A 24,059-nucleotide genomic window follows, 5' to 3' on the forward strand; every position below is an offset into this window, starting at 1 on the left:
AGTTACACCATCATTGACGGAACCCTATACAAGAAAGGTGTAGTCCAACCTTTGCTCAAATGCATATCACAAACCGAGGGCAGAGAGCTCCTGCAAGAGATACACTCTGGAATATGCGGGTCTCACATTGGACCTCGCGCATTATCTGCTAAAGCATTAAGACAAGGCTTCTACTGGTCAACTCACATCAAAGATGCTGAAGAAATAGTGAAGACTTGCAAAGCCTGCCAAACCTTATCACCAATTCAGTCAGGACCTTTGGCACCAACCCAGCTTATACCAGCATCATGGCCATTGCAGAGATGGGGAATGGACCTGGTAGGACCAATGCCAACTGCCCAGGGGGGAAACAAGTTCGCCGTCGTGGCCATCGAATACTTCACAAGATGGATCGAAGCTAAGCCACTGGCAACCATAACCTCTGAAACAATCAGGAAATTCTTTTGGCAGAACATAGTCTGTAGATTCGGGGTTCCAAGGCTGCTCACAGTTGACAACGGAAAACAGTTTAATTCGGACAGGTTCAAGGAATTCTGCCATCACATAGGAACCAAAATTGCTTTCGCGTCTGTCTACCACCCGGAGTCAAATGGGGCCGTGGAGAGAGCAAACAGAATAATATTCTCTGCAATCTCCAAAACCTTACTCAACCTACGAAAGGGGAAATGGGTTGACGAGCTACCCAGAGTTGTGTGGTCTCATAACACAACAGTCTCAAGAGCAACCGGGTTCACCCCGTTCAAACTCTTGTATGGGGAAGAGGCAATGTTGCCCGAAGAAATCAAACATCAAAGCCTGCGCTCCATGAAGCAGCAATTGGCTGAAAATAAAGATTACTGCAAGGAAACCCTAGAATCAGCAAAACTGGAGGCAGTAGAGAACATTACCAAGTACCAACAAGAAACCAAAAAATGGAGAGACCGCAAGGTAGTACGGAAAAACATACAAGATGGGGACCTGGTACTTAGGAAAAGAGGAGATCACCCAAATGCTGGTAAATTGCAACCCAAGTGGGAAGGACCTTATACAGCAATGCAAGCGGGAAGGTCGGGATCCTTCTACCTAAAAGACTTCGAAGGTAGAACCTCCACCCACACGTGGAACATCGACAATCTACGAAGATTTTACATTTGAATGTAAGGATGACCCCTGCGAAATAAGCGGCGGCATCCATGTCTTCATACACACTTGGTTTCTTTTTCTCTCCACCTTTTTTGCAATCCAAGGTCTGCACTCTTTTCCTCACAGGGGTACTCCTACTAGGAGGTGAGGTTTTTAATGAGGCAGAACCTATGTAAAAACCTCTGAAATATAAAGAGGAATCCACCCCAAAAGCAAAACTCAAAAGTCGAAAAACAGCCAGCAGCGAGGCTGTAGCATTCGACAAAACATCACGTGATTATGAGGACCCTCCGCAGCTTTCAATCAAAGTTTAGGAAAGCTCGGAACGTCCTCAAAGGTGGACAAACATCAAACTCCTTAGCAGAAGACCTAGCCAAGAGCCGGGCAGCAAGGATAGCATGGCCAAAAGTGAAAAAGACCTGTCCTCCTCAGGCATCACAACATGGCCAGAAGTAACAAAACCTTCAAACCTGACAAAGACCTGAGGACAATCAGGCATCAGGAGCTATATTATTTCTACCAAAAGACAACGGAGGTTAAACATTCACAAGAAAGACCTCAACGAAATTTACATAACCTTCACCAAAATAAGGTTGAAGGTATTCTGTTACTCTAAGCACACAAAGCGTGAAAATAAAACAAAACTACAATAACCCTCAGTCAGGTACAACAAAACCAACTACCACAACAACCAACAATAACTCGATAATAAATTTTAACCTAACAAAGTACATAAAATAAATGCATGAAAGCCTATAAAACCAGGCTCACCTTGCCCCCACCCTTAATCAGGATCAGTATGCAAAGACCCAAGCATCGAGTGCAAACCTAGCAGTCACAAAGGAAAAATCCTAGGCCACCATGGAAGGAGTTAGCCTCACAGCAGCAACAAAAGTTTGTATCGCACGAAGCTTCGTAATACTAGAACTGCGGCGTTGTGATGAACATCGACCACAAAGTTGTGTACAGCCACAACAGAAACAATGGAAGTCAGACTCAGAGGTCTCTGAAGGGTATCGCACGAAGTCTCGTAACATCCCTTCAGAACCTCCGACTCACATACCCGAAGGTTCTCCTCGACAACACTCCACGGGAGTCGAGCAAAGGAAAAAAAATAGCACAATTCAGCGGAGGCTCCTTCACACCAATAAAGTCGAAGGTCCTAAGGCCAAGAAGCGGATATCCTGCGCATAAGAAACAATCACCAACACCTTCGCAATATCGAGCATCAAACACAAGCAGCCTACAGCAACACAAAGATCCTTAGAATCAACACCACCGTGACGTTGCAATGTATAAACGTTGTAGCGCGAAGGTCGTAATAAAAATAAAGCTAAAAAGTGCGGAAACCATGGCCAAAGCAATGGTATAAATGTCTGATCTTTATTAACTATAAACAACGTACAGAACAAAAGTTTACAACCAAAAACAAAAAATATCCTTCGACCATCAAGAGTCGAAGGTTCTAAGACCCTCGCACAATTTTCACATACGAATCTGGAAAAAGCCTAAACTCATCGCAGTAATCACGAACAAGAAAATCAACTAAGTCATCAATACTACGCGTAGGGTACTTATGGCGCCACCAATCAATTAGATAACCCCTCGCATACAAATCTCCACGCTTGAACGTCACCGGGGTAACGTAGCTTCCTTCGACAAAGTTCGAAGGAAGATCCTCCAATGGAGCAGAACTCACAACCTGCGCAGAAAAGAACAACTTCAAAACCAACGCAAGCGAAGGTTAAAACCAAAAAGTATAAACAAAGCTTTCGAACCTCCGGAAAACCATGAAGAAAAGGCTCAGCCACATCCTCAGAAGCCTCCGCCACCCAGCGTACCCTATCCCTCTCACCAAAGATGCGAAGGATAGGATATGGCAACTGCATAAACACATCAAACCATGTCAAACAAATAAACGCATAGTCCACGATAAGCGAAAAACAAGACAAGAACAACAACCTAAGCCGGAGGCCATGAACCTCGGCGCGCAAGCGACCGGACGAATTCAGATCGTTCGTCATCTAGGTCGTATCCAACAAACTCAAACATATCCACCACTCTCATATTGGGGAAGGCAATCCGCCACTACTCCCACAACTCGCCAGAAACATAAATTCCTTTATAAAAAATTGAAAAAGGAGTTTCGCAAAGATCCCGCGCAGGTCCTCCGCCAGAGACCTGCACAGGATCAAAGTATAAAATAAAGGCTTATCTGAAAACAACTCAATATATTACATTTTCAACAGTCTTTACAAATTGAGCAAAACCTCCGGCCTCACTTACAAAAAGCGTCACATGCATGGACGCAAAAAAGACTAAGAAAAACCTAAAAACCAAAAAGCCTCACACCTGAGGCGGAGGAGGAGCAGAAGTCTCGGGCTGCTCTGGAACCTTGGCAGCAGATCCCTCCGGAGCTTCGGCACCAGCATCCCGAGCCTCCGCTTCAGCCTGGGTCGGAGGCTGCGCCTCGCTTGATGGACGCGAAGGACCGGCCTTGTCAACCTTAGCCTTCTTCTTCGCAATCTCCTACAAAACATCCATCTTAAGTAACATTGAAAAGTAGCAAAAACAATGCAAATGAATCACCAAATCATATATACCTCAGCTCGACGAGCCTCCGCCATTTTCTTCGCCTCAGCCCGCCCAAACCTAATCCAGAACGAACTGATAAAGTTCCGGACAGATTTGCGCAGGCTGGGGGTGCCTTCTCCAACATCCTCTGCTGCCACAAATTCTTCCTTGGCAACTCCCTCCGCGACGCAAAAGTCGAGCGAAGGAGCTAACCGCAGCCAAAGCCCCAAAATCAACAGCTCCTCCGACAAAGTCAGGGAGCATGCGGATATGGGACTTCAACCACGCGAGGCTAGCCCCAATGTCGCCGCTGGGCGGAGGAGCAGAGGTGCTACCTCCGAACTATGCCAGTGAGTTGGTGTAGAGCCCAACAACAGCCGCAGCCTCCACCTCCGCCTTCTGCAGACGGGACTGCAACGCAGCAGCAGACGTCCTTTCAGCATCCAACTCCTTGCGCAGCCGGTCAGCAACGTCTTCGGCCTTCTCAGCGCGCTGCACAGCCAGGTCCTTCGTCCGTTCATGCTGGGAAGCACTCTCGCGAAGGACAGCCGCTGCAGCTTCAGCCTCCTCCTTCTCCTTCTTAAGAACCTCCGACGCAGTCTTAAACTCTTCCTTCTCCTTCCTTAGCACCTCAACCGCCTGCCGAATGGAAGCAAATCCCTTAACTTCCTCCGACAGGCGAGCCTTTTCAGCCTCCAAAGTTTCATTTTCCTTTTTAAGAGCCTCAATGGCTTCATCACGGCAAATAACCTCTCGGGAGCACCGCTCCTCCAAGGCAGCAGCCATGTGATGACCCTGCCCAAAAACAACACACATGAAACCTCCGAATAAAAAACGGCGAAGGAAAATACAACACATCACAAACATACAAGGCTATGGTGCTCATATTGCACGCGGAGGAGCGTGTCAAAGTCCATGCCGTGGAGCTTCTGACGAAAACGATCTGTAAAGCAAAAACAAGTAAGAAAAAACATCGTAAGAACCAAAAAACCTTTGGCGGAGGCCAGACAACGAACCTCCGACCAAGGAATGAACCTCGCGCAAGGCACCAGTCCAACCTGTGATCGAAGGATCAGAAGCACCTGCGCAAAACCAAAACCAACCTTAGAATAAAATACCAAAAAACAAACCAATGGATAGAACAAAAAATAAGAAACTTACCGGGGCCAAGTACATCAGCAGGCGAAGGCCTGTTGGCCAACGCAGAAGGCGCAGACTCACGCCGCGGAGGAACGGCAAGTCCTTCCTGCGCAACGCTGGCGCCTTTAGCCATCTCCTTCACGGTAGCCAGCCCAGCAAAAACATCCGCTAAAAGATATACAAAAAACATGAGATCAAGTCAATCAAAATATGCATAAAAACACATAATCAACAAAAAATCATTACCCATGTACAACGAATTAATACCGTCACCAACCGGACGAAGGGGAGCCTCCGCCCTCCTGATCCTCCGAACAGAGGCGGACTCAGCTTCATCGCTGGACTCCACCTGCACCTCCTTAGGCGGGGAACCTCCTCCAGCAGATACCTCCCGTGCAGGACTCGCCTGCCGTGCAGGACTCGCCTCCCGTGCAGGACTCCCCCTAGGGGCCTCCGCGTCGGAGGAATCCTCACCAAGAAGCGACGCAAAAGGCGCCCGCACAGACGAGGCCGCACGGGAAGCTTGAACCTCAGGACCTCCGCCAGCAGCGACGGTCTCCGCAGGAGCAGAAGCCACCGAGTTCGACTCGGCAGCAGAAGATCGCGCGGAGGAAGACTCCACAGGAGTCTCCAGCACAACCCCCGCCTTGCGCTTCTTCGCAAGCTGCTTGACTGCGCCGCCCCCTTTCCTCGTCTTTGACTGCGCCAAAGCAACAACCTTGGAAGAGTCCTTCTCCAATCCAAGCAACACATCCGGAGAAATAACATAATCCTCATACTCGATCCCCAATTCCTCAAAAACACGGTTGAAGCGGGGCATCGTCCCGAGCGCAGACCTCCGCTGGAGATATTCCTTCTCCGAGATCTTCCCGACGATCCTCCGAGCAGAAACCTCCACGCGATCAAGGAAGGACTCCTTGGTCTCATCCTCCGGAAGACCCGCGCCAAACCGGGGAAACGGTAACCCCTCCGGAGGACCAAACACAGGGACTTGCACCATCTCAATGGTGAACTCGTCGGTCCTGCGGCCAAGGGGCCAGTAATCAGCAGCGACCATCTCCTCAACCAAATCCCGGCCTCCGGAATATCGGCATGCCAGCGCAAATGCCTTATCACAGGCCAGTTGTTCCTCCGACATTTCCTGCGAAGGATCAACCTTCGAGAAAGGCTTCAGCTCCTTCATCAACGACGCGTAAGGATAAACCTTATCAACGCTGCCATCATCTAAAGTCCTCGACGCAGCGGGGGTCTTCACGTAGAACCAGGCTCTCATCCAATCCTTCTCCCACTTGCCCTTTTGGCAGTAGGAGATCTCGCACCTTGGCCCAGGCATTGTGCGGCGCGGCATGAACGCGCAGCTTCTAAACTGCGCAATGCACTCAACACCTTCGGCATCCTTCACCTTCTTAGGTTGACGCTGAAGTTCAAAATACGAGCAGAAAGTATCAATGTGGGGCATGGCTCCGTAGGATTCACACGCCCAGGCAAATTTGCTAAGGGTTAGTATCCCATTGGGGCTAAAATGCTGTAGCTCCACGTTGAAACTCTCCATCACTTCACGAAGGAAATGATACGGAGGCATCCGAAGCCCGCAGGTGAAGAAATCCCTAAAAACCACCGCATAACCTTCCCAGGCGCAGGCACCGTTTGACCCGCAGGAGGAGCCTCCGCCCGACCATCCTTGAAAAATCTAGCCTCAACCATATCGGCGATATCCTCCATCCTCACAGTCGACTGCCCAAACTCAAAGGTAATCGCCGCCATCTCCTCAAACTCCTTCGCACTGATCAAGTCACCAACAGAAGCTTCGACATCAGATAACGTCTCCTCCAGATCTTGAGCTGCGGCCACCTCAAGCATCCACTCCTCAAACCTCCGTAGCCAACCTCCAGACCTCACACTAAGGAAATTGCGCAAAGGACCAGAAAAATCTGACCTCGAAGGACGCGGCGGAGGAAGATGAGCCACCGTATATCCTCCGATAACACTTTAGAACTAAACACAACAAAAACGCACGCGAGCAGCTCAGAGAGAAAGATGTGGTGAAGGAAAATGTGCAGGCAATGAGCGGCAGGGGTGAGAGCTCAAAGCTCCCCAGCATCCCCTTTTATAGGGGGGGGCCTGCGACCGCGCGGCCGTTGCGATTCCCCGCGCCCAACGGCTATAAGCGGAGGAATCTGCCTGACCGTTGCAATTCCCCCAATTCCAACGGCTAATTCCAACGGCTACAAAATCCTCCGCAATCTAACGCGCGAAGAATATCAGGTTATCAGAACATCAATGATAGGAGGATCCTGGCAAAACAAACAAACCAAGAAAAATTTTGACAAAGTGAAAGAAACATTTCTCCGAGACTGCTAACAAACACATCCTGCGCACCAGGGGGGAAGGCAGTAACCATGCGCATAGCCTCCGCAGCGCGGCATGTTTTTGAGCACATGGACCGCAGGAGTGCCATTAGCCCAAAAAGGGGGGAACTATTGGGGAACGGCTGCATCCTTCCCCTGATGGCGTCAAAGGTTACCCTTCACCCGAGGAACCTCCGACGCCTGAAACGTCGGAGGATATCCTTCACCCGGGAAGCCTCCGAGCGAATGCGTGCGGGGGACCCTGGAAAGTACTAATGTTGACGACTCGTCTTGTCGTGCTAAGTGTGTGCAGGGACTGAGACACCGGCGAAGGCCCACAAGCAAAGAAGGGGAGGAACCTCCGACCCTCCCGGGTCCGAGGATAGCAAGAGACGCGGCCAGGCCGAGGAACCTCCAACTCGGCCAAGCTAAGGAACCTCCGACGCTTCGGCGTCGGAGGACAGAAGACTGAGCGGGCTGAGGGACTCTCGGAGCGGCCGGGTCCAACAACCTCCGGCCCAACCAGGCTGAGGAACCTCCGACATTGAAGCGTCGGAGGATCTGCGATTGGGCGAAGGATCCAAGCCTCCGTCCAGCTGAAGCCCCGGACAGAGGATAAACGAAGGGCCTGCAATGTGAAATTACGCAGGTGACTTGGAGTCAGTAGACTGCGATGTAAGAATATGCTGGAATATCCCCCCGCCGTCACGGGGCATTTATGTAAATGTCATTAGGTCGGTTTCCGGGCCCTATATAAGGGGGCGTGATGCCGTCATTAATGAGAGAGAGAGAGCATTCACTGTATTCAACTACTGTCCGTCAGTGCTCAAACCTCTCACGGCACCGAGTGAGAAGGTTCTCGATCCACCGCGTCGCTGGGGAGTGCAGAGAGCCTTTTCCCAACAGCTAGATTGGGCCATCTAGGCTGCACAGATCATGCAACCGCAGATTGTGAGTTTGTGACTACACCCAATTTTCTTCAAGCAATCCTTGTGCTATTTCATTGCTGAGTCCCTTTCCCACATTGACATTTTCTATTTCTCAACTCTCGCCCTTCTTTGCAGATTAAAATTGGTTTGTTCCTTAATGTAGTAGCTAGGCCTGGTCTATCTGAATTCATTTGGTTATTGGTTGAGTACAGAAATAAAATTAGAGATGAATAGGTTATAGGTAAATATCTAATGAGCGGAGCTCCATTGAACCCTAGGGCGCCACAGCCCACGACGGGTCGGTGGGATCGAGGATGAGGTGGAGGATGGGGTTGAGGACGAGCGTGGGGTGCTTGACGGCAAGGGCGGGGGCGACAGAGGGAGAAGGGGGGGGGGGAGGAGGGAGGAGGCGGAAGCGAGGTTGAAAATGGGTTGCACGTCATGCATTAATATTGTCCTAAAAGAAACTCAATAGCTTTTATGGTTCAAAATAATTCCGTTACAAACAAGGCGGCTAATTTTCTAGGAATAGCTTTTATGGTTCAAAATAATTCCGTTACAAACAAGGCGGCTAATTTTCTAGGAATGTGTGACCCATCGCACGTTGACGTCCTCTGAAAAAAAAACTCTAGCTTTTATGGTTTAAACAACTCCGTTACAAACAAGACGGCTAATTTTCTTAGTAGTGTATGGAATCTGATGGAGGTCAGGACTCAGGAGGAAAGACCAATGTGGCATTCGTTGTTGCCACCTGCCATGATGCCTGCCTGCAATTGTATCCTAATTTCATCCACTGATGAGACGATCCCGATGAGCGATGACGCACACTTCACCCCGCTTTTATCAGCTGCACAGAGAAACATCGATGCCCTTTGCACATGCATGCTGCTGCCGTCGAGAAGCTGATGACCCCATCAGTCAGCACAGCGACATGTTCGATCTAGCTAGTACTGTGATGCGCCACATGACGTGCCTTCCTTCCGCTGTATATAAATACACACGACTGTCACTCCTGCTTGCCAAGCTACAACGTCATCAGCTGCCTGCAGCAAGAGCAGCATATATATATATATATATCTCTCTTGGCAACAGGGCAGCAGAAGCACCCTTTTAGTTACCAGAAGGGACGACGACGACGAAGCGGCAACTAATTAATAATGGCGTCCTCCAAGCAAATGCTGCTCCTGGCCGTGGTCGCCGCCGTGGCGTGCCTCGCGCCGCTGGCCTCCGCCACGGTGTTTATGGTCGGGGACAACCTCGGCTGGAGGGCCAAGTTCAACAACACCCACTGGGCTGACGGCAAGACGTTCAGGGTCGGTGACAGCCTGCGTATGCACATCGTCCAATTCATTCGCTTGTCTTATAGTCCGTACTTTTTCTGTTAATCAAAAGTTTTACTTTCAGTTATAACTTTTGAGACAAGCGAACACGCTAGCTAACCCTCGCAGTATTGTTGCTCTCCCTCTGTCTCTCTCGCGCGTGCAGTGTTCATGTACCCCAAGGAGAAGCACACGGTGGTCCAGGTCGGCGAGGACGACTTCGCGGCGTGCAACCTGCAGGGCAACTGGCTCGGCGTCTGGGACTCCGGCGACGACGTCGTGACGCTGGACAAGCCCGGCAAGGTGTGGTTCATCTGCAGCAAGCCCAACCACTGCCTCAACGGCATGAAGCTCGCCATCGACGTGGTCGACGACGACTCGGCCCCAACCCCGTTGCCGTTCCCGTTCCCGGAAGTCCCGGGCCTCCCGGCGGCCCCACAGCAGTCATCCGTGTGCCCGTTCCCGTTCCCGTTCTGCGGACCGGCCCCGGCCCCGGCTCCAGAGTCGACGTCGTCCCCGCGCAAGTCCCCGTTCCCGATCCCGGCCCCGGCCACATCTCCGTTGTTCCGTTTCCTGTTCCCGTCCTGGTCGGGATCGGCCGCGGCCTCGGCCCCAGCATCGCCGGAGGCGGCACCGCCGTCTGCGGCCATGAGGAACACGGTCGGCGGGGCGGTGGCCGCCGTGGTCGCGGCCGCGCTCGCGTTCTAGGGCCGCCGCGCCTCTGCCTGCAGCGCGCTGTGAGTCTGTGTGACCGTGCACGCCACATGCACGCGTTGCCGCAGGATCGTTACTTGCATGCATGGCATGACTTCGTTTCGAGTGTGGTGAGAGCATTGTTTTTGTGCTTGGACTAGGTAGCATCTAGCTAGCAAGAGTTGAGAGCTATATATACTGTATGTATCAGGGGCTGCCGGCGGCCTAGTCTTGTGTCTTGTTCAGTTTTTCTTTTCGTGTCATATGAGTTTGCCAATCTCTGCTATATCGCCGGCCGGCATTAATGCGTTCATTCTGATAATAAAGTTTAAGGGGCTGTTTGGTTGCTAGCCACAATTTGCCACACTTTACTTTAGGCAAGTTTGACCAAGTTGGCAAGTGTTTGGTTCACAACTAAGCTTAGAAATGATTCTTTTGAACTCCACATATCATAGAGTTAAAAAGTGTGGCAAGATTCCTTTAGGCATGACAAAGTTGGTTGCCACACTTGCCTAAAGTTAGTTGCGGTAGATTGTGGCTAGCAACCAAACATCCCCTTAACTCTTCAGATTTTATTGACCACATATTTTAATGCTGCTCTTCGGAATTCCATAGTAATCAGCCGATGGACAAGACTTCAAATGCAAGTAGTCAAATAGTGTTGTATTCCCTCCGTATTGAATTTAGAAGTCGTTTTAGATAAGATTTAGGTTAAACATTAAGAATATAAATCAGCAATAACTTTTAAATTGTTGAGTTTATAAATGTGAAAATTATATAAATAGATTTGTCTTAAAAAATACTTTCATAAAATATACGTATATCATTTTTTCTAAATATTTTTATAAAAATTAAGAAGTCAAAGTTGTGTTTTGAAAACCGTGTTGCTGTCTAAACGAATTCTAAATCCAATACTGAGGGGGTACTCCCTGTGTCCTCGAAAGCTTTAATTCCTAAAATTGTGTTAAGTTAAACTTTTTAAACTTTTTGACCAAGTTTCTAGAAAAAGCTAACATTTGTAGTACCAAATTAGTACTATGAATTTATTATAGAATATATTTTCATAATATACTTATTTTATATCATAGTGTTTATGTTCTTTTCTATAAACTTAGTCAAATTTAAAAAAAGTTTGATTGGCGCAGATTCTAAGAATTGAATCTTAGAGGAACAAAGGGAGTAAATGTGTATGGTTTGGTGCTCACAGTTAGTATTGTTGAATTGTAATGCGTAACAAAGGATAATTTTTTGATCATATGAATCCATAGAGCATCTTCAGCTGGGATCCTATTGAAGCTCTCAAACTAAACTTTTAGAGTTGGAGCTAAAAACATGCTCCAATAGGGACAAGGACATCCACTTGGGGCACCTTTTCTTCTCTAGATCCAGAGAGGCCCCTCCTAGGCATGGGCACGCGAGGCCTCCTAGTGCGGATCTAGCAAGGAACCTCCTCGGAGCTCTTCAGCGAAGAAGCCTCCGCAGCCACAACCACCACCAGAGAAGAAGCCTATCATCGTCGGTTCTATCCAAGAACCAACACTGATATTGGATCATCACTTCCATTTTTAATCGATAGTGATATGATATGGGGAAACTTTCATAACTTTCTCATATGGTGTTTGTTGAAGACGAAATTTATATTAAAGTTGCACTACTCAACAAGAACTATAATTTTGTATTTCAAACTTTTTAATTTGAGATCGTTATATATCCATATACACATCACAAAAATTTATAGAGTTAATAACAAAGGAGTCCATATGTTCCATAGTCATAACTCATAAGCGAGTGTGCAGTGGTGTTAAAGATTTAAGATGGAGAAGTTTCCAAAACAAAAGTTATACTTTACAAGTTTCTTATTTGAAGTTGTTATGATGTCACTCTATTTGATTTCATAGAAGTTAATACCAACTAATTAAAGGCATATGTTACATAGTCATAAGTGAGTGTGTAGTAGTATTTGAGAATTTTAGTTAGAGAAGCGACCAAAATAAAAGTTAGAGATCTCGAAAAATTATGCAACTATGTAGTTGACAAATCTTTCCTTTGAAACCATTTATCTAACGAAAATTATGTTTGATATCTCAGATTTAAAGTTTGAATTTTTAAATAACCTCAGATAGAGAAACACACCCAAAATAAAAAGTTGTAGATCTTAAAAAGTTATGCAACTTTGCAGTTGACAACCTTTTTCTAGTTTGAAATCATTTATTTAACAAAAATTATAGTTGAGTTTTCTCACATTTGAAGTTCAAATTCTTCGAATGATCTCAGATGGAGAAATGATCAAAATCAAAGTTATAGATCTTGAAGAGTTATAAAACTTTTTGATTGACATTTATTTTATTTAAAATCGTTTAGGGTCCCAAGTATTCATTTTAAAATTAGATGAACAACGAATATCCCATTTGGACATAAACATCTCACAAGTGGAGTGGTTAGGGGATGAAGGTGTGAAGTAAGAGGCTAGGAGTTTGAACCTTGGTGGCTACCAAGTGTGCATTTTTCGTGCAAGAAAGAAAACATGTGACTTGTGATTGGGACGCACGACTGTGTGGGGTCTCTCCTAGTATGATTTTTTTTTCATATTTTTTTTGTGAACGTAACCATGTGGTTGTCTAGTGGGCTCTGTCTCAGTATATTTTTTCCCTATATTTTTCAGTCTATTTTAGGATTTTTTGGAAACCACGTGATGTGAAGAACCCTATATTTTTTAGTCTATTTTAGGATTTTTTGGAAACCACGTGATGTGAAGAACTAGGAAAACCACATGAGACTAGATGCGCTTGTGCTGGAAACCAAGAGACCTGTTCGGTGCGCGGCAGAGGAAGGAGGGGAGGGGAACTGTCTAGTGCAAAAGACCAAAGTATATACGCTAGGGCCTTGTTTAGATGTGAAACAATTTTGTATTTCGCACTATACCACTTTCGTTTGTTTGTGATAAATATTGTCTAATTCTAGACTAACTAGAGTCAAAAGATTTGTCTTCCGATTTACAGTCAAACTGTGTGATTAGTTTTTGTTTTCGTTTATTTAATGCTTCATATATGTGTCGCAAGATTTAACGTGACAGAGAATCTTGAAAATTTTTTGGATTTCGGGCTGAACTAAACAAGGCCTAGATGTTAGCTGCGTCCGATCTTACGTAACCAAATCCTACGGTTCAGAATTTCTCGGTGATGTGGCCTTTTATAAGGCCAGCTGCTTGCACACCCTAGTTTCCATGTGAAACATGTGATAAGATGTGTAGCGGTCAATGGTGCATGACATGGACAGGTGGACTTGCGGCCACACAAGGTGCGGTCTGAGGGGTTCAGTGCGTTTTCTTCTCCGTCTTCTGTTGCTTTTCCGACACATCAAGTCTCAACTCGTACTGGATGCAGACTTCCAGCTTTGGCTAGATGCCGTCTTAAAAAGATCGTTGTTATTGATTTTTTAGATATTTTATTTGACCATCTATTTTATTATAAATTTTTTATAAATATTGTCTATTTTGATATAACTTATTTGATCATTAAAGATACTTTAATAATGATTTATCTATTTTAGAATTTGCATAAAAATTTAAATAAGATGAGTGGCCAAACATAATTGGTTGAAGTCAAAAACATTGGCTTTTGGAGATAGAGCGAGTAATCTGTTAGCACGTCTAGATCTAGGGTATAATCCGTCTGATAGCTGCTGTTTTTTTTTTGACTAATTCTAGAGTGTCCTAAACCCACAAGTAGATATAGTTGGTGTTTGGCAATTCCAATATTCATTTCCAAACTTTTACCCATCTCATTTGGTAGAGTATATGGACAATGTTTTTCATCCACTAGAAATAGATAGGGTAGAGTATACGGTAGTAGATTGTCCATGGGTGAGTCTTTTACTCAACTCATCACTTATTAGTATGAATGGCTAGATCTTGATAATACAAAGTCCATTTTAGCTTCGAATTTCACTGCACTAATCTGCACAAAGTATCGACCGCTATATCGAGTCATCTAAAAAAATAGTTAATCTTGCTAAAATTATTAGATGTGAATACGATATTTTTTAATACTAGAGTCCAACTTTTGATATGGGGCTCACATATATCTAGAAAACCTAGGACATTGTTCATGTGAGAGATGACTCTCTGTTTGTATATCCATCTGGTGGAGAGTACCCATCGGTGGGCTAAGGCCTTGTTTAGTTCCTTCCCAAAATCTAAATTTTTTGAAGATTCTCTGTCACATTTTAGACACATGCATAAAGTATTAAATATAGATGACAACAAAAACTAATTATACAGTTTGTCTGTAATTTGCGAGATGAATCTTTTAAGCCTAGATAGTTTATAATTGAACAATATTTGTCACATACAAACGAAAGTGCTACAGTATCTATTTTTCAAAAAAAAATTTGGATTAAACAAGGCCTAAGTTTGATAGGGATAACACATTTGGACACATTCATGGTGGTGCAATGAAGAGGCGGACTTGTAGCTAGATGCTGCTTTGTTACTACATCTAGGTCACAATCTATGCGCGTGATAACTGTTGTCTTCTACTATTTTAGGCCTTGTTTGTTGGCCTTGTTTTCATCCAAAAAGATTTTGGATTTTGACACTGTAGCACTTTCATTTTTATTTGATAAACATTGTCCAATTATAAAGTAACTAGGCTTAAAAGATTCGTTTCGCGATTTACAGACAAACTGTGCAATTAGTTTTTGTTTTTATCTATATTTATTGCTCCATGCATATGCCACAAGATTCGATGTGATAGAAAATTTTGAAAAATTTTTGGTTTTTGAGGTGAACTAAACAATGCCTCATTGGGTGTTGGAGGGAATTGAGAGAGATTTATTTCTCTACAAGTAAAAATTAATCCCTCTTATTCCCCTCCTCTGATCCCCTCCGATCCTTTATTGGGGAGAAACGAACAAGACCTGGTGGTGACCGAGGAATCTCGTATCCATATAGATGGACCATAGATATGTTACTATATCTAGGTACAACCATAGGTCAACAAGTTGCCTTGCCTCTAGTCCATTAATTAGGTGCTTTTGCTTGTCTTTACCATTTTTTTTTGACATTTTTAGCCTTAATTAATATTATTATAGCCCTATGTATGTGTTCAAAAATTTGATGTGATAAGATAAAAAAAAGTTTTAGGAACTAAACATGGCCTGAGCTGTCAGGCCAATATAGAGTGTTATGCCAGGAGGTGCACCATAAGCTGAGGAGCCTGTTCGATTGTCTGAAAAACATAACTAAAGTACTGTTTGTTGATTTATTATGAAAGAAAAATACCGTTGAATAACTGATAACCCTATGTCGGGCCATAATGGCACCATCACTATGGTTATCGGGCCAAGTCAATGTCATTATCCGTCTGTGCCACCGAATTGTCTTTTATTTAGCCCCTGCCTTGTTTAGATTGGAGATGAAATTTTTTTAGGTGTCACATCAGATATGTCGGAAGGATGTCGGGAGAAATTTTTAGAAACTAATAAAAAAACAAATTACATAGCTCGTCTGAAACTGCAAGACAAATCTATTAAGCATAATTAATCTGTCATTAGCACATGTGCGTCACTGTAGCACTTAAGGCTAATCATGGACTAACTAGGCTTAAAAGATTTGTCTCGCGATTTTCAACCAAACTGTGTAATTAGTTTATTTTTTTATGTATATTTAATGTTTCATGCATGCATCCAAAGATTCGATGGGATAGATGAAAATTTTTTAGGTGGGAAACTAAACAGGGCCTTAGTTCATCCTAAAAACCAAAAAAATTTCAAGATTCTTCATTATATCGAATCTTATGGCACATGTATGAAGTATTAAATATAAATAAAAATAAAAATTAATTGCACCTATAAATCACGAGACGGATCTTTTAAGCCTAATTACTTCATAATTAGACAATGTTTATATTAAATAAAAATAAAAGTGTTAAAGGGTTAAAATCCAAAAAAATTGATCTAAACAAGGCCTTAGTTGTGCTGGGTGCATCTTTTCTAAGCACTTGGGGATGCATGTTTGTTAACTCCTTAGTTGTATGTTTTTTTAATCTATTTTCTAATGAAAAAACACCCGATATCTTGATTTCTCCTTCTAATAAACCCGTAACAAAGTTTTTTGCTGCCTTTCAAAAACTTATATAAGATTTTATATATATAAGTGGCTCAAGCGTGTAAGGTCATATACTCACTTCACTTCGAAAGTTCAAATTAACAACGTTGGTCCCTCGTTTCCAATGGTGCTACCCCCTTGGACCTCCTTCTTCCTCGGCATCATCGTGCTGGCCATCGCACTCTTTCTGTTATCCATTCTCCACCGCCGCCGCCACCCCTCTGGCAATAGCAAGTACAACCTCCCACCGGGCCCTCGACCATGGCCGGTGATCGGCAACCTGAACTTGATCGGCCCACTCCCGCACCGGTCCGTCCACGAGCTCTCCAAGCGCTACGGCTCGCTCATGTCCCTGCGCTTCGGCTCCCTCCCCGTCGTCGTCGCCTCCTCCGTCGACATGGCCAGGTTCTTCCTCAAGACGCACGACCTGGCGTTCATCGACCGCCCTCGTACCGCGTCCGGCAGGTACACCGGCTACAACTACTCCGACATGCTGTGGTCGCCCTACGGCGCGTACTGGCGGCAGGCGCGCAAGTTCTGCAAGGCCGAGGTGTTCAGCGCGGCGCGGCTGAGGTCGCAGGAGCACGTCCGGGCGGCGGAGGTGCGCGCCATGCTGCGCGACCTGTACGCCGCTGGGCCGGCGGCGGCGCCGGTGCGGCTCATGGACCACCTGTTCCAGCTGACCATCAACGTGATCTCGCTCATGGTGCTGGGCGAGAAGCACGCCGTCGCCGTCGATGGCGACGGCAGGTCGGCGGCGGGCGGTGGCTTGCCGGCGACGCCCGAGGCGTTCAAGTGGATGATCGAAGAGTTCTTCTTGCTGAGCGGCAGGCTCGACGTCGGGGACATGATCCCCTGGCTCAGATGGCTGGACCCGCATGGGCACGTCAGGAGGTTGAAGAGGCTTAGGGAGATGTTCGACCATTTCCTGGACAATGTTGTGGACGAGCACAGCGAGCGGCGGTGGCGAGAGGGCGACGCGTTCGTCGCCATGGACGCGGTGGACCTGCTGCTGGAGCTCGCCGACGATCCCAATCTAGAGGTCCCAATCCAGCGAGATGGCATCAAGGCATTCACGCTGGTGAGACCTACTACCTATGTTTTTCTAAAGGCTGAACTGTAAACAGTCGGGTCACCTGCCGTTTAGCCATTATTCAGACTAAACAGTCCATTAAACGAGCTAAACGGTCAATTAAACGGACTAAAACGAATGATTAAACAGAAACGATATATAACGTTTACATAGCGTTTAAACGGTCTAAACGGCCATTTAGACAAACAGTGACTAACAGTCTACCACTACCACTGTTCACAATGCATGCCATGCTTTCACTTCGATTGCAGAACCTCCTTGTCGGATTGCCGGACACGACGTCGGTGACCGTGGAATGGGCCATGTCGGAGCTCCTGAGGAACCCCGACGCGCTCGCCACGGCCACCGAGGAGCTGGACCGCGTCGTCGGCCGCGAGCGCCTCGTCGTCACGGAGGGGGACATCCCGAGCCTCCCGTACATGGAGGCGGTCGTGAAGGAGACGATGCGGCTGCACCCGGTGTCGCCGCTGCTGACGCCCCGGCTGTCGCGCGAGGACGTCGTCGTGTCCGTGGGCGGGCACGGGCACGGGCACGGGCACGACATCCCGGCGGGCACGCTGGTGTTCGTCAACGTCTGGGCCATCGCCCGCGACCCCGCCGTGTGGGGGCGGACCGCCGGCGAGTTCCGGCCGGAGCGGTTCGTCGGGAGCGGCGTGGACGTGAAGGGGCAGGACCTGGAGCTGCTGCCCTTCGGGTCCGGCCGCCGGATGTGCCCCGGCGTCTCGCTCGGGCTGAGGATGGTCCAGGTGATCCTCGCCAACCTCGTCCACGGCTACGCGTGGAAGCTCCCGGACGGCGTCGCCGGGGAGGAGCTGAGCATGGAGGAGACGTTCGGGCTGTCCATGCCGCGCAAGGTCCGGCTCGACGCCGTCGCCGAGCCAAGGTTGCCGGCGCACCTGTACCTGTACGCCGGGCCATGACCATGATGCATGCCCGCAATGCACGTTTAGCTTTGCTGCTTCCTTTTTGTCTAATTTATGCATATTTCTGGAGTACAGTACAGGCATGTGATGCCGTGTGCCGTCTGTTGTTGTTTGTCTCTGTCCTTCAATGCGTTTAATTTCATCCTGTAATTGGCACACTTTATCTTCGTGCAAATATATAATTACCATTACTTCTGAAAGGATGTCATTGGACTCCAAGATGTCTTTGGAATGGTACGGTGGCCAAAATTGGGGTCACATGCAAGTTATTTAGCACTGCATAGTGAGGGATAATATTTTTTGCAAAATTTTTTAGAAACTAAACAAGGCCTTAACCTCCATTATATTATTGTCTCGCTCTCGCAGTGTTCATGTACAGCAATGAGATCCACACGGTGGCCCAGGTGAGCAAGAACGACTTCGTGGCGTGCAACCTGCAGGGCAACAGCAGTCAGTTCAAGTTCTGGAACTCCGGCAACGACGTCGTGACGCTGGACAAGCCCGGCAAGATGTGGTTCATCTGCACCAAGCACAACCACTGCCGCAAGGGCATGAAGCTCGCCATCGACGTCGTCGACCGCACCGTCGTCGTCGCCCCATCCCCAGCCCCGCTCCCGGGAACTGCCCCGCCTCCCCCACCTCCTCCGTTCGGTTGGCCGTCGACCCCGGCCCCGCCGCCCCCACCTCCGTTCGGTTGGCGGTCGACACCGGCGCCGCCTCCGCCGCGGTCTGTGGCCGTGAGGAACGCGGTCGGCGGCGCGGTGGCCGCGGCGGCAGCCGCCGTGGTCGCGGCCGCGCTCGCGTTCTAGGGCCGCCCTCTCAATACCTGCTGTGACGACCGTGCACGCGTTGTAGCATTGTTACTTGCGTTGCATGAGTGGTGGCACTAGGCAGAGTGATTTGGATTTGTTTACTGCTGCTGTTCGTGCTTGGACTAGGCAGCATTAGCAAGAGTTTAGAGCTATTTATTTATATGTATCAGGGGCCTCCTAGTCATTTGTGTCTCACTCAGAGTGATTTTTTTTCTTTTTTTTTGAAAATGTGTTTCAGGTGATATGAGTTTGTCGGTCTGCTATATTGCCGGCCGGCATTGATAAGTTTATTCTAATAAAGTTTAACTCTTCATATTTTATTGACCACATATATAAAATCAGAGTGTGTGCGTGATATGCAGATGCATAGAAAATACTATGTAATCTAGAACTGCTAAAATAGATTGATATTTCATATATACGTTTCACGATATATATGTCTGTTTCATAATCGGAGTCCACAGTAGGAGTAATTAATATTGCTACTATGTACTTTTGCTCATCAGGAGATCAACAAGACATGCATTAAATGCAAGTGTGTGTAATATGTTTACAATTTATTCAGAGGGTGATGAGTTAGAACAAGTGTCTCCAAGGAGATAATGGATCATATGGATTCTCAAAGCATCTCTAGCGGTACCCTCAAACTAGCCCCGTAAACTAAAATTTGAGGGCTTTCGTCGGGTGAAATGAAATCAAAGTATCCATAACTAGATGATGGAACCCCTAACAAAAATCAAACTAAGCAAAAGGATATCTATGCTACTAAATGCTAAGAGCAAACGCCTAAGCTCACTAAAGATGAACAAGAGTGAACTAGAACTTGAACTAAGCAAAACTATATTACTAAATAAAATACTAACAATAAAATATTAGATAAAGTAAATGCTAAATGAAAGAATACAGAGGAGCTATACCAGACCCAGAAGACTCTTTTGGACTTCAAAGAAAGCTCCGCTCTAGCTCTACTTCCACTACTAGCTAATTAAGTTACTACTTCTAAAGCTACTACTAAGCTTAAGAGGTTGGAGAGGCTTGGATGCTTGTGAACTGAGGGGGATGATCTTCATGACCTCCACACATCCTTTAATTTTATAGTGTATAGAGGAGGTAGGGCCGTAGAGGTACTTGTAGGCCATCAAGTGAGGCGGTGGATTGGAGCTTCCTTGGGCATCCGACAATGTTCTTATGGTGTGTTTGTTCGCTGCACAGGAAAGGGATGAACGACCACGGGAATCTTTCTCTTAATCAAAATTGGGCACACACCTGGTCACGAAAAAAAAACGACCACCGGAATGAATTTGGGCTAGCTATAGCTTAACAAAACATTAACCATTGTAGAAAGAATTGTCAGTTATTTTTTATATTGATGAAATTGTGGATGATAAATATATAACCGCCAAGAAGCCGAGGCATTGCAACAACAACTAGTTTCGGTGGCTTCTTGACTATGGAAAACAGTAGATGGTTTTGTGATAGGACTGTTGTAGCCCACTAATGTTTGTTCAAATGACACAATTTGCTGCATAATCAGTTTAAGGGAATTTAATTCCTCTAAACAACGAATGTACAAAAAAATCCGGTATAGATTAAGAAAAAAAATATTAAAAAAGGTGAGCTCAGATACGCATCTTGTCGTCCGCACAATCAGACGGGCTGTGATGGACCCAACCAATCACGGTGAGCGCAGAAATCCGTCATTGCTCTGGTGTGAGAGAGGCTTGAACTCTCGACCTCAGGATCACTCGCATTTCCAGCTGGGACCTACGCGCTAGCCAACTGCGCCACCACCCCGTTCTTGTCTACGTTCCTGCACGAGACCCTATCTACGGCCATTTGCCCATCCACATTCCACGACCATATTTCCTCTCTTCATTCATCCTTGTACAAATTCAAAGCAAAGAAAATTGTTTTGTCATATTTTGTAGCGTCCGTTTGCGACGTGCATGCATGCCAAGAAGAGCTGTTAACGTATATCCACAAAATTTGGGTTCTCTTTATGCACGACGATGTTAGTGCATGTGGGCGTGTGCCGCTAGCTGCCGGTGCCGGCCGGGGGCTTATACGGCGCCTTGCCGACGGCGCGCGGCGAGGATCTTGTCGTCGAGGTCGAAGGTCATGGCCTTCTCCCCGTGGCCACTAGCGCGCGTACTCGGCGTACCAGTACTCCTTGAGGTCCTCCGGCAGGTTGGTGCTGCAATGACCAAGTTAACAACTCCAATGACAAATGGCGTCAAGCTTGACACCAATGACAACGGCGCTAAGATGCATATTATGTCAGCTCCACGTATTTGTTGGTGTAACGATTTTGGCGTCAATGGCGACGACGCCAAGCTGAGGGTCTATTTTTTTAAAATCATTCCACCAAGATGCATTTGAGAGAATTTTTCAAAAAAAAAACTAAAAAAATAAAAAAGATGGCCTTCACGACCTCCACACCTCTAATTTTATAGTGTGTAGAGGAGGTAGGGCCGTACGAGTACTTGTAGGCCACCAAGTGAGGCAGTGGATTGAAGGGCGGGTTTGTTCGCTGCATAGGTAAGGGATGAACGAACACTGGAATCTTCCTCTTAATGAAAGTTGGCACACACTTGGTAAAAAAAAAAAACGACCGGAATGAATTTGGGCTATTGGTATTATAGCTCTCAACAAAACGTTAACCATTGTAGAAATAATTGTCGCTTATTTTTTTATATTGATGGAATTGTGGATGATAGAGAATATATGACCGCCAATTAAGAAGCCTGGCCACTGCAACAACCAAGTTAACTGTTTTATATGACGTCGTAAATACAGTACACTATGATTATAACCCAACAAGAAGCTAATTAAGACAGATATAGCCAGGTTATTACACGAGACAGAAGAAGCCATGGAGCTGTCAGCAAAACAAATTAATCGCCAGGAAAGCGTCACCAATCCGCTGGAACCCGTTGGGGCTGGGGGCGCGCGACGAACCGTCAGGGGGAAACACGATGTGGCTGCCACCTGCCATGGATGCCCTCCCTGCGATGCCGCCCTGATGCCGTGGCAAACTTCACCTCGCTTTTATCAGCTGCATAGAGAGAAACAAACAGTGCATTCCTGTGGCGCTAGCGCTAACGATGCCCTTCGCTGCTGCTAGCTGCAGACGATCGAGCGGCTCCCCTGCAGACGAGTGGCGCTACGTACCTCATCACAACAGCATGTTGGATTGGATCTAGTACTGTGATTGATGCGCCACTGATGTGCCTGCTTTAATTTCTGCTGTATAAATAGACACGAGTGTCACTCCTGCTTGCCAAGCAACATCAGCAGCTGCAGCAGAAGCATCCTTAATTCGTTAGCTGCTCGCCGGCTGGGACGGCGACGAAACGGCAACGACGACGACCAATGGCGTCCTCCAAGCAAGTGCTGCTCCTGGCCGCGGTCGTCGCCGTCGCGTGCCTCCTCCCGTCGCTGGCCTCTGCCAGGCAGTGGGTGGTCGGGGACGAATGCGGCTGGAAGGCCAGGTTCAACCATACCCACTGGGCCAACGGCAAGACGTTCGTCGTCGGGGACACCCTGCGTACGCACGAGACCATCCACAATATAACACCATCACCATATATATATATATATATATATATATATATATATATATATATATATATATATATATATATCGTTGGAGTTAATTAACCCCCACACTGTTGTCTCGCAGTGTTCAAGTACCGCAAGGGGAAACACAATGTGGTCCAGGTCGGCGAGGAAGACTTCGCTACGTGCGGCCATGACGAGAACCATCGGACCAGGTGCTCCGGCCACGACGTCGTGCAGCTCGACAGGCCCGGGAGGATGTTTTTCATCTGCACCAAGCACAACCACTGCCGCAAGGGCATGAAGCTCGCCATCGACGTCGTCGTCGCCCCACCCCCACCACCGCTCTCGTACCCGTTCCCGACAACTTCCCCGCCGCCCCCACCTCCGTTCGGTTGGACGTTCCCGGGAACTCCCCCGCCGCCACCTCGGTACGGTTGGCCGTCGACCCCGGCCCCGCCCCCACCTCCGTTCCGTCGTTGGCCATGGACCCCGGCGCCGCCGCCGCCGCCGCCGGCGCGGTCTGCGGCTGCGGCTGTGAGGAACCCGGTCAGCGGCGCAGTGGCCGCCGCGGCGGCCGTTGTGGTCGCGGCCGCGCTCGCGTTCTAGGGCCGCGCGCTGTCAATACCTGCTGTGACCGTGCACGCGTTGCAGCATTGTTATTACTTGCGTTGCATGGCTTTTTTCTTTCCAGTGTGGTGGGAGGAGCACCGGCTTTGGTTTGCATTTGTTTACTGCTGCTGTTCGTGCTGGGACTAGGCAGCATTAGCAAGAGTTTAGAGCTATATTTATGTATCAGGGGCCTGCCTAGTTATGTGTCTCAGTCAGTCAGGGTGATCCTTTTTTTGTTTTTGTTTTGCGAATGTGTTTTAGGTGATATGAGTTTGTCAGTCTGCTATATTGCCGGTCGGCATTAGTAAGTCGTTCATTCAAATAAAGTTTAACTCTTCATATTTTATTGACCACCTATATAAAATCAGTGTGTGTGCGGCGTGGGCGCTTGTGCAGTGAATACTCTCTCAGTTTTAAATTTAAGTCGTTTTAGCTTGTCTAGATTCATAGTTTTTACGATGCACCTAAATATACGTGATGTCTAGATAGAAATGCTAAATGTCTCAATTTTTGGAACGGATTAATATTTCATATATGTTTTACAATATATATCCATTTCGTAAATTGAAGTCCACAATAGGAGTAATTGCTACTATGTTATTCCTGTATTCCAAATTATAAGTTATTTCAAGAATCTTAGAGAGTCAATACATATCAAGTTTCACCAAAATTATAGAGAAAATTATAAAGATTTATAACATCAAATGAGTATACTATGAAAATATAACTAATAAAGAATCTAATGATACTTAGTTGATATCATAAGTATTATTATATTCTTATATAAATTTGGTCAAACTTATAATACTTTGACTCTCCAAAATTCTTGG

General features: G+C 46.8%; 4 protein-coding genes across 4 annotated transcripts; all 4 read left to right on the forward strand.

Annotated features, from left to right (window-relative positions):
• On the forward strand, positions 8,931-10,140 carry LOC8081166 (uclacyanin 1). Its single transcript, XM_002459335.2, has 3 exons — positions 8,931-9,098; positions 9,268-9,442; positions 9,599-10,140. The coding sequence occupies exons 1-3, from the start codon at positions 8,931-8,933 to the stop codon at positions 10,138-10,140; spliced, it is 885 nt and encodes a 294-aa protein (XP_002459380.2).
• Positions 16,315-18,244, forward strand: LOC8086442 (flavonoid 3'-monooxygenase). The gene is made up of 2 exons (XM_021454852.1): positions 16,315-17,312; positions 17,576-18,244. Exons 1-2 carry the CDS (start codon positions 16,356-16,358, stop codon positions 18,242-18,244), a joined length of 1,626 nt encoding a protein of 541 aa, XP_021310527.1. The 5' UTR covers positions 16,315-16,355.
• Positions 18,619-19,056, forward strand: LOC110432573 (early nodulin-20-like). The gene has a single exon (XM_021453314.1). The coding sequence runs from the start codon at positions 18,619-18,621 to the stop codon at positions 19,054-19,056; it is 438 nt and encodes a 145-aa protein (XP_021308989.1).
• On the forward strand, positions 22,432-23,226 carry LOC8086443 (chemocyanin). Its single transcript, XM_002459337.1, has 2 exons — positions 22,432-22,606; positions 22,742-23,226. The coding sequence occupies exons 1-2, from the start codon at positions 22,432-22,434 to the stop codon at positions 23,224-23,226; spliced, it is 660 nt and encodes a 219-aa protein (XP_002459382.1).

Source organism: Sorghum bicolor, chromosome 2 (genome assembly GCF_000003195.3).
Source record: "Sorghum bicolor cultivar BTx623 chromosome 2, Sorghum_bicolor_NCBIv3, whole genome shotgun sequence".
NCBI lineage: Eukaryota > Viridiplantae > Streptophyta > Magnoliopsida > Poales > Poaceae > Sorghum > Sorghum bicolor.

Coding starts and splice junctions, on each gene's coding strand:
- LOC8086443 (XM_002459337.1), top strand. CDS start 22,432: ATGGCGTCCTCCAAGCAAGTGCTGCTCCTGGCCGCGGTCGTCGCCGTC. Junction 22,607..22,741: donor CGTCGTCGGGGACACCCTGC/GTACGCACGAGA, acceptor GTTGTCTCGCAG/TGTTCAAGTACCGCAAGGGG.
- LOC110432573 (XM_021453314.1), top strand. CDS start 18,619: ATGTACAGCAATGAGATCCACACGGTGGCCCAGGTGAGCAAGAACGAC.
- LOC8086442 (XM_021454852.1), top strand. CDS start 16,356: ATGGTGCTACCCCCTTGGACCTCCTTCTTCCTCGGCATCATCGTGCTG. Junction 17,313..17,575: donor GCATCAAGGCATTCACGCTG/GTGAGACCTACT, acceptor CTTCGATTGCAG/AACCTCCTTGTCGGATTGCC.
- LOC8081166 (XM_002459335.2), top strand. CDS start 8,931: ATGACGCACACTTCACCCCGCTTTTATCAGCTGCACAGAGAAACATCG. Junction 9,099..9,267: donor TGACGTGCCTTCCTTCCGCT/GTATATAAATAC, acceptor GGCAACTAATTA/ATAATGGCGTCCTCCAAGCA. Junction 9,443..9,598: donor CAGGGTCGGTGACAGCCTGC/GTATGCACATCG, acceptor TCGCGCGTGCAG/TGTTCATGTACCCCAAGGAG.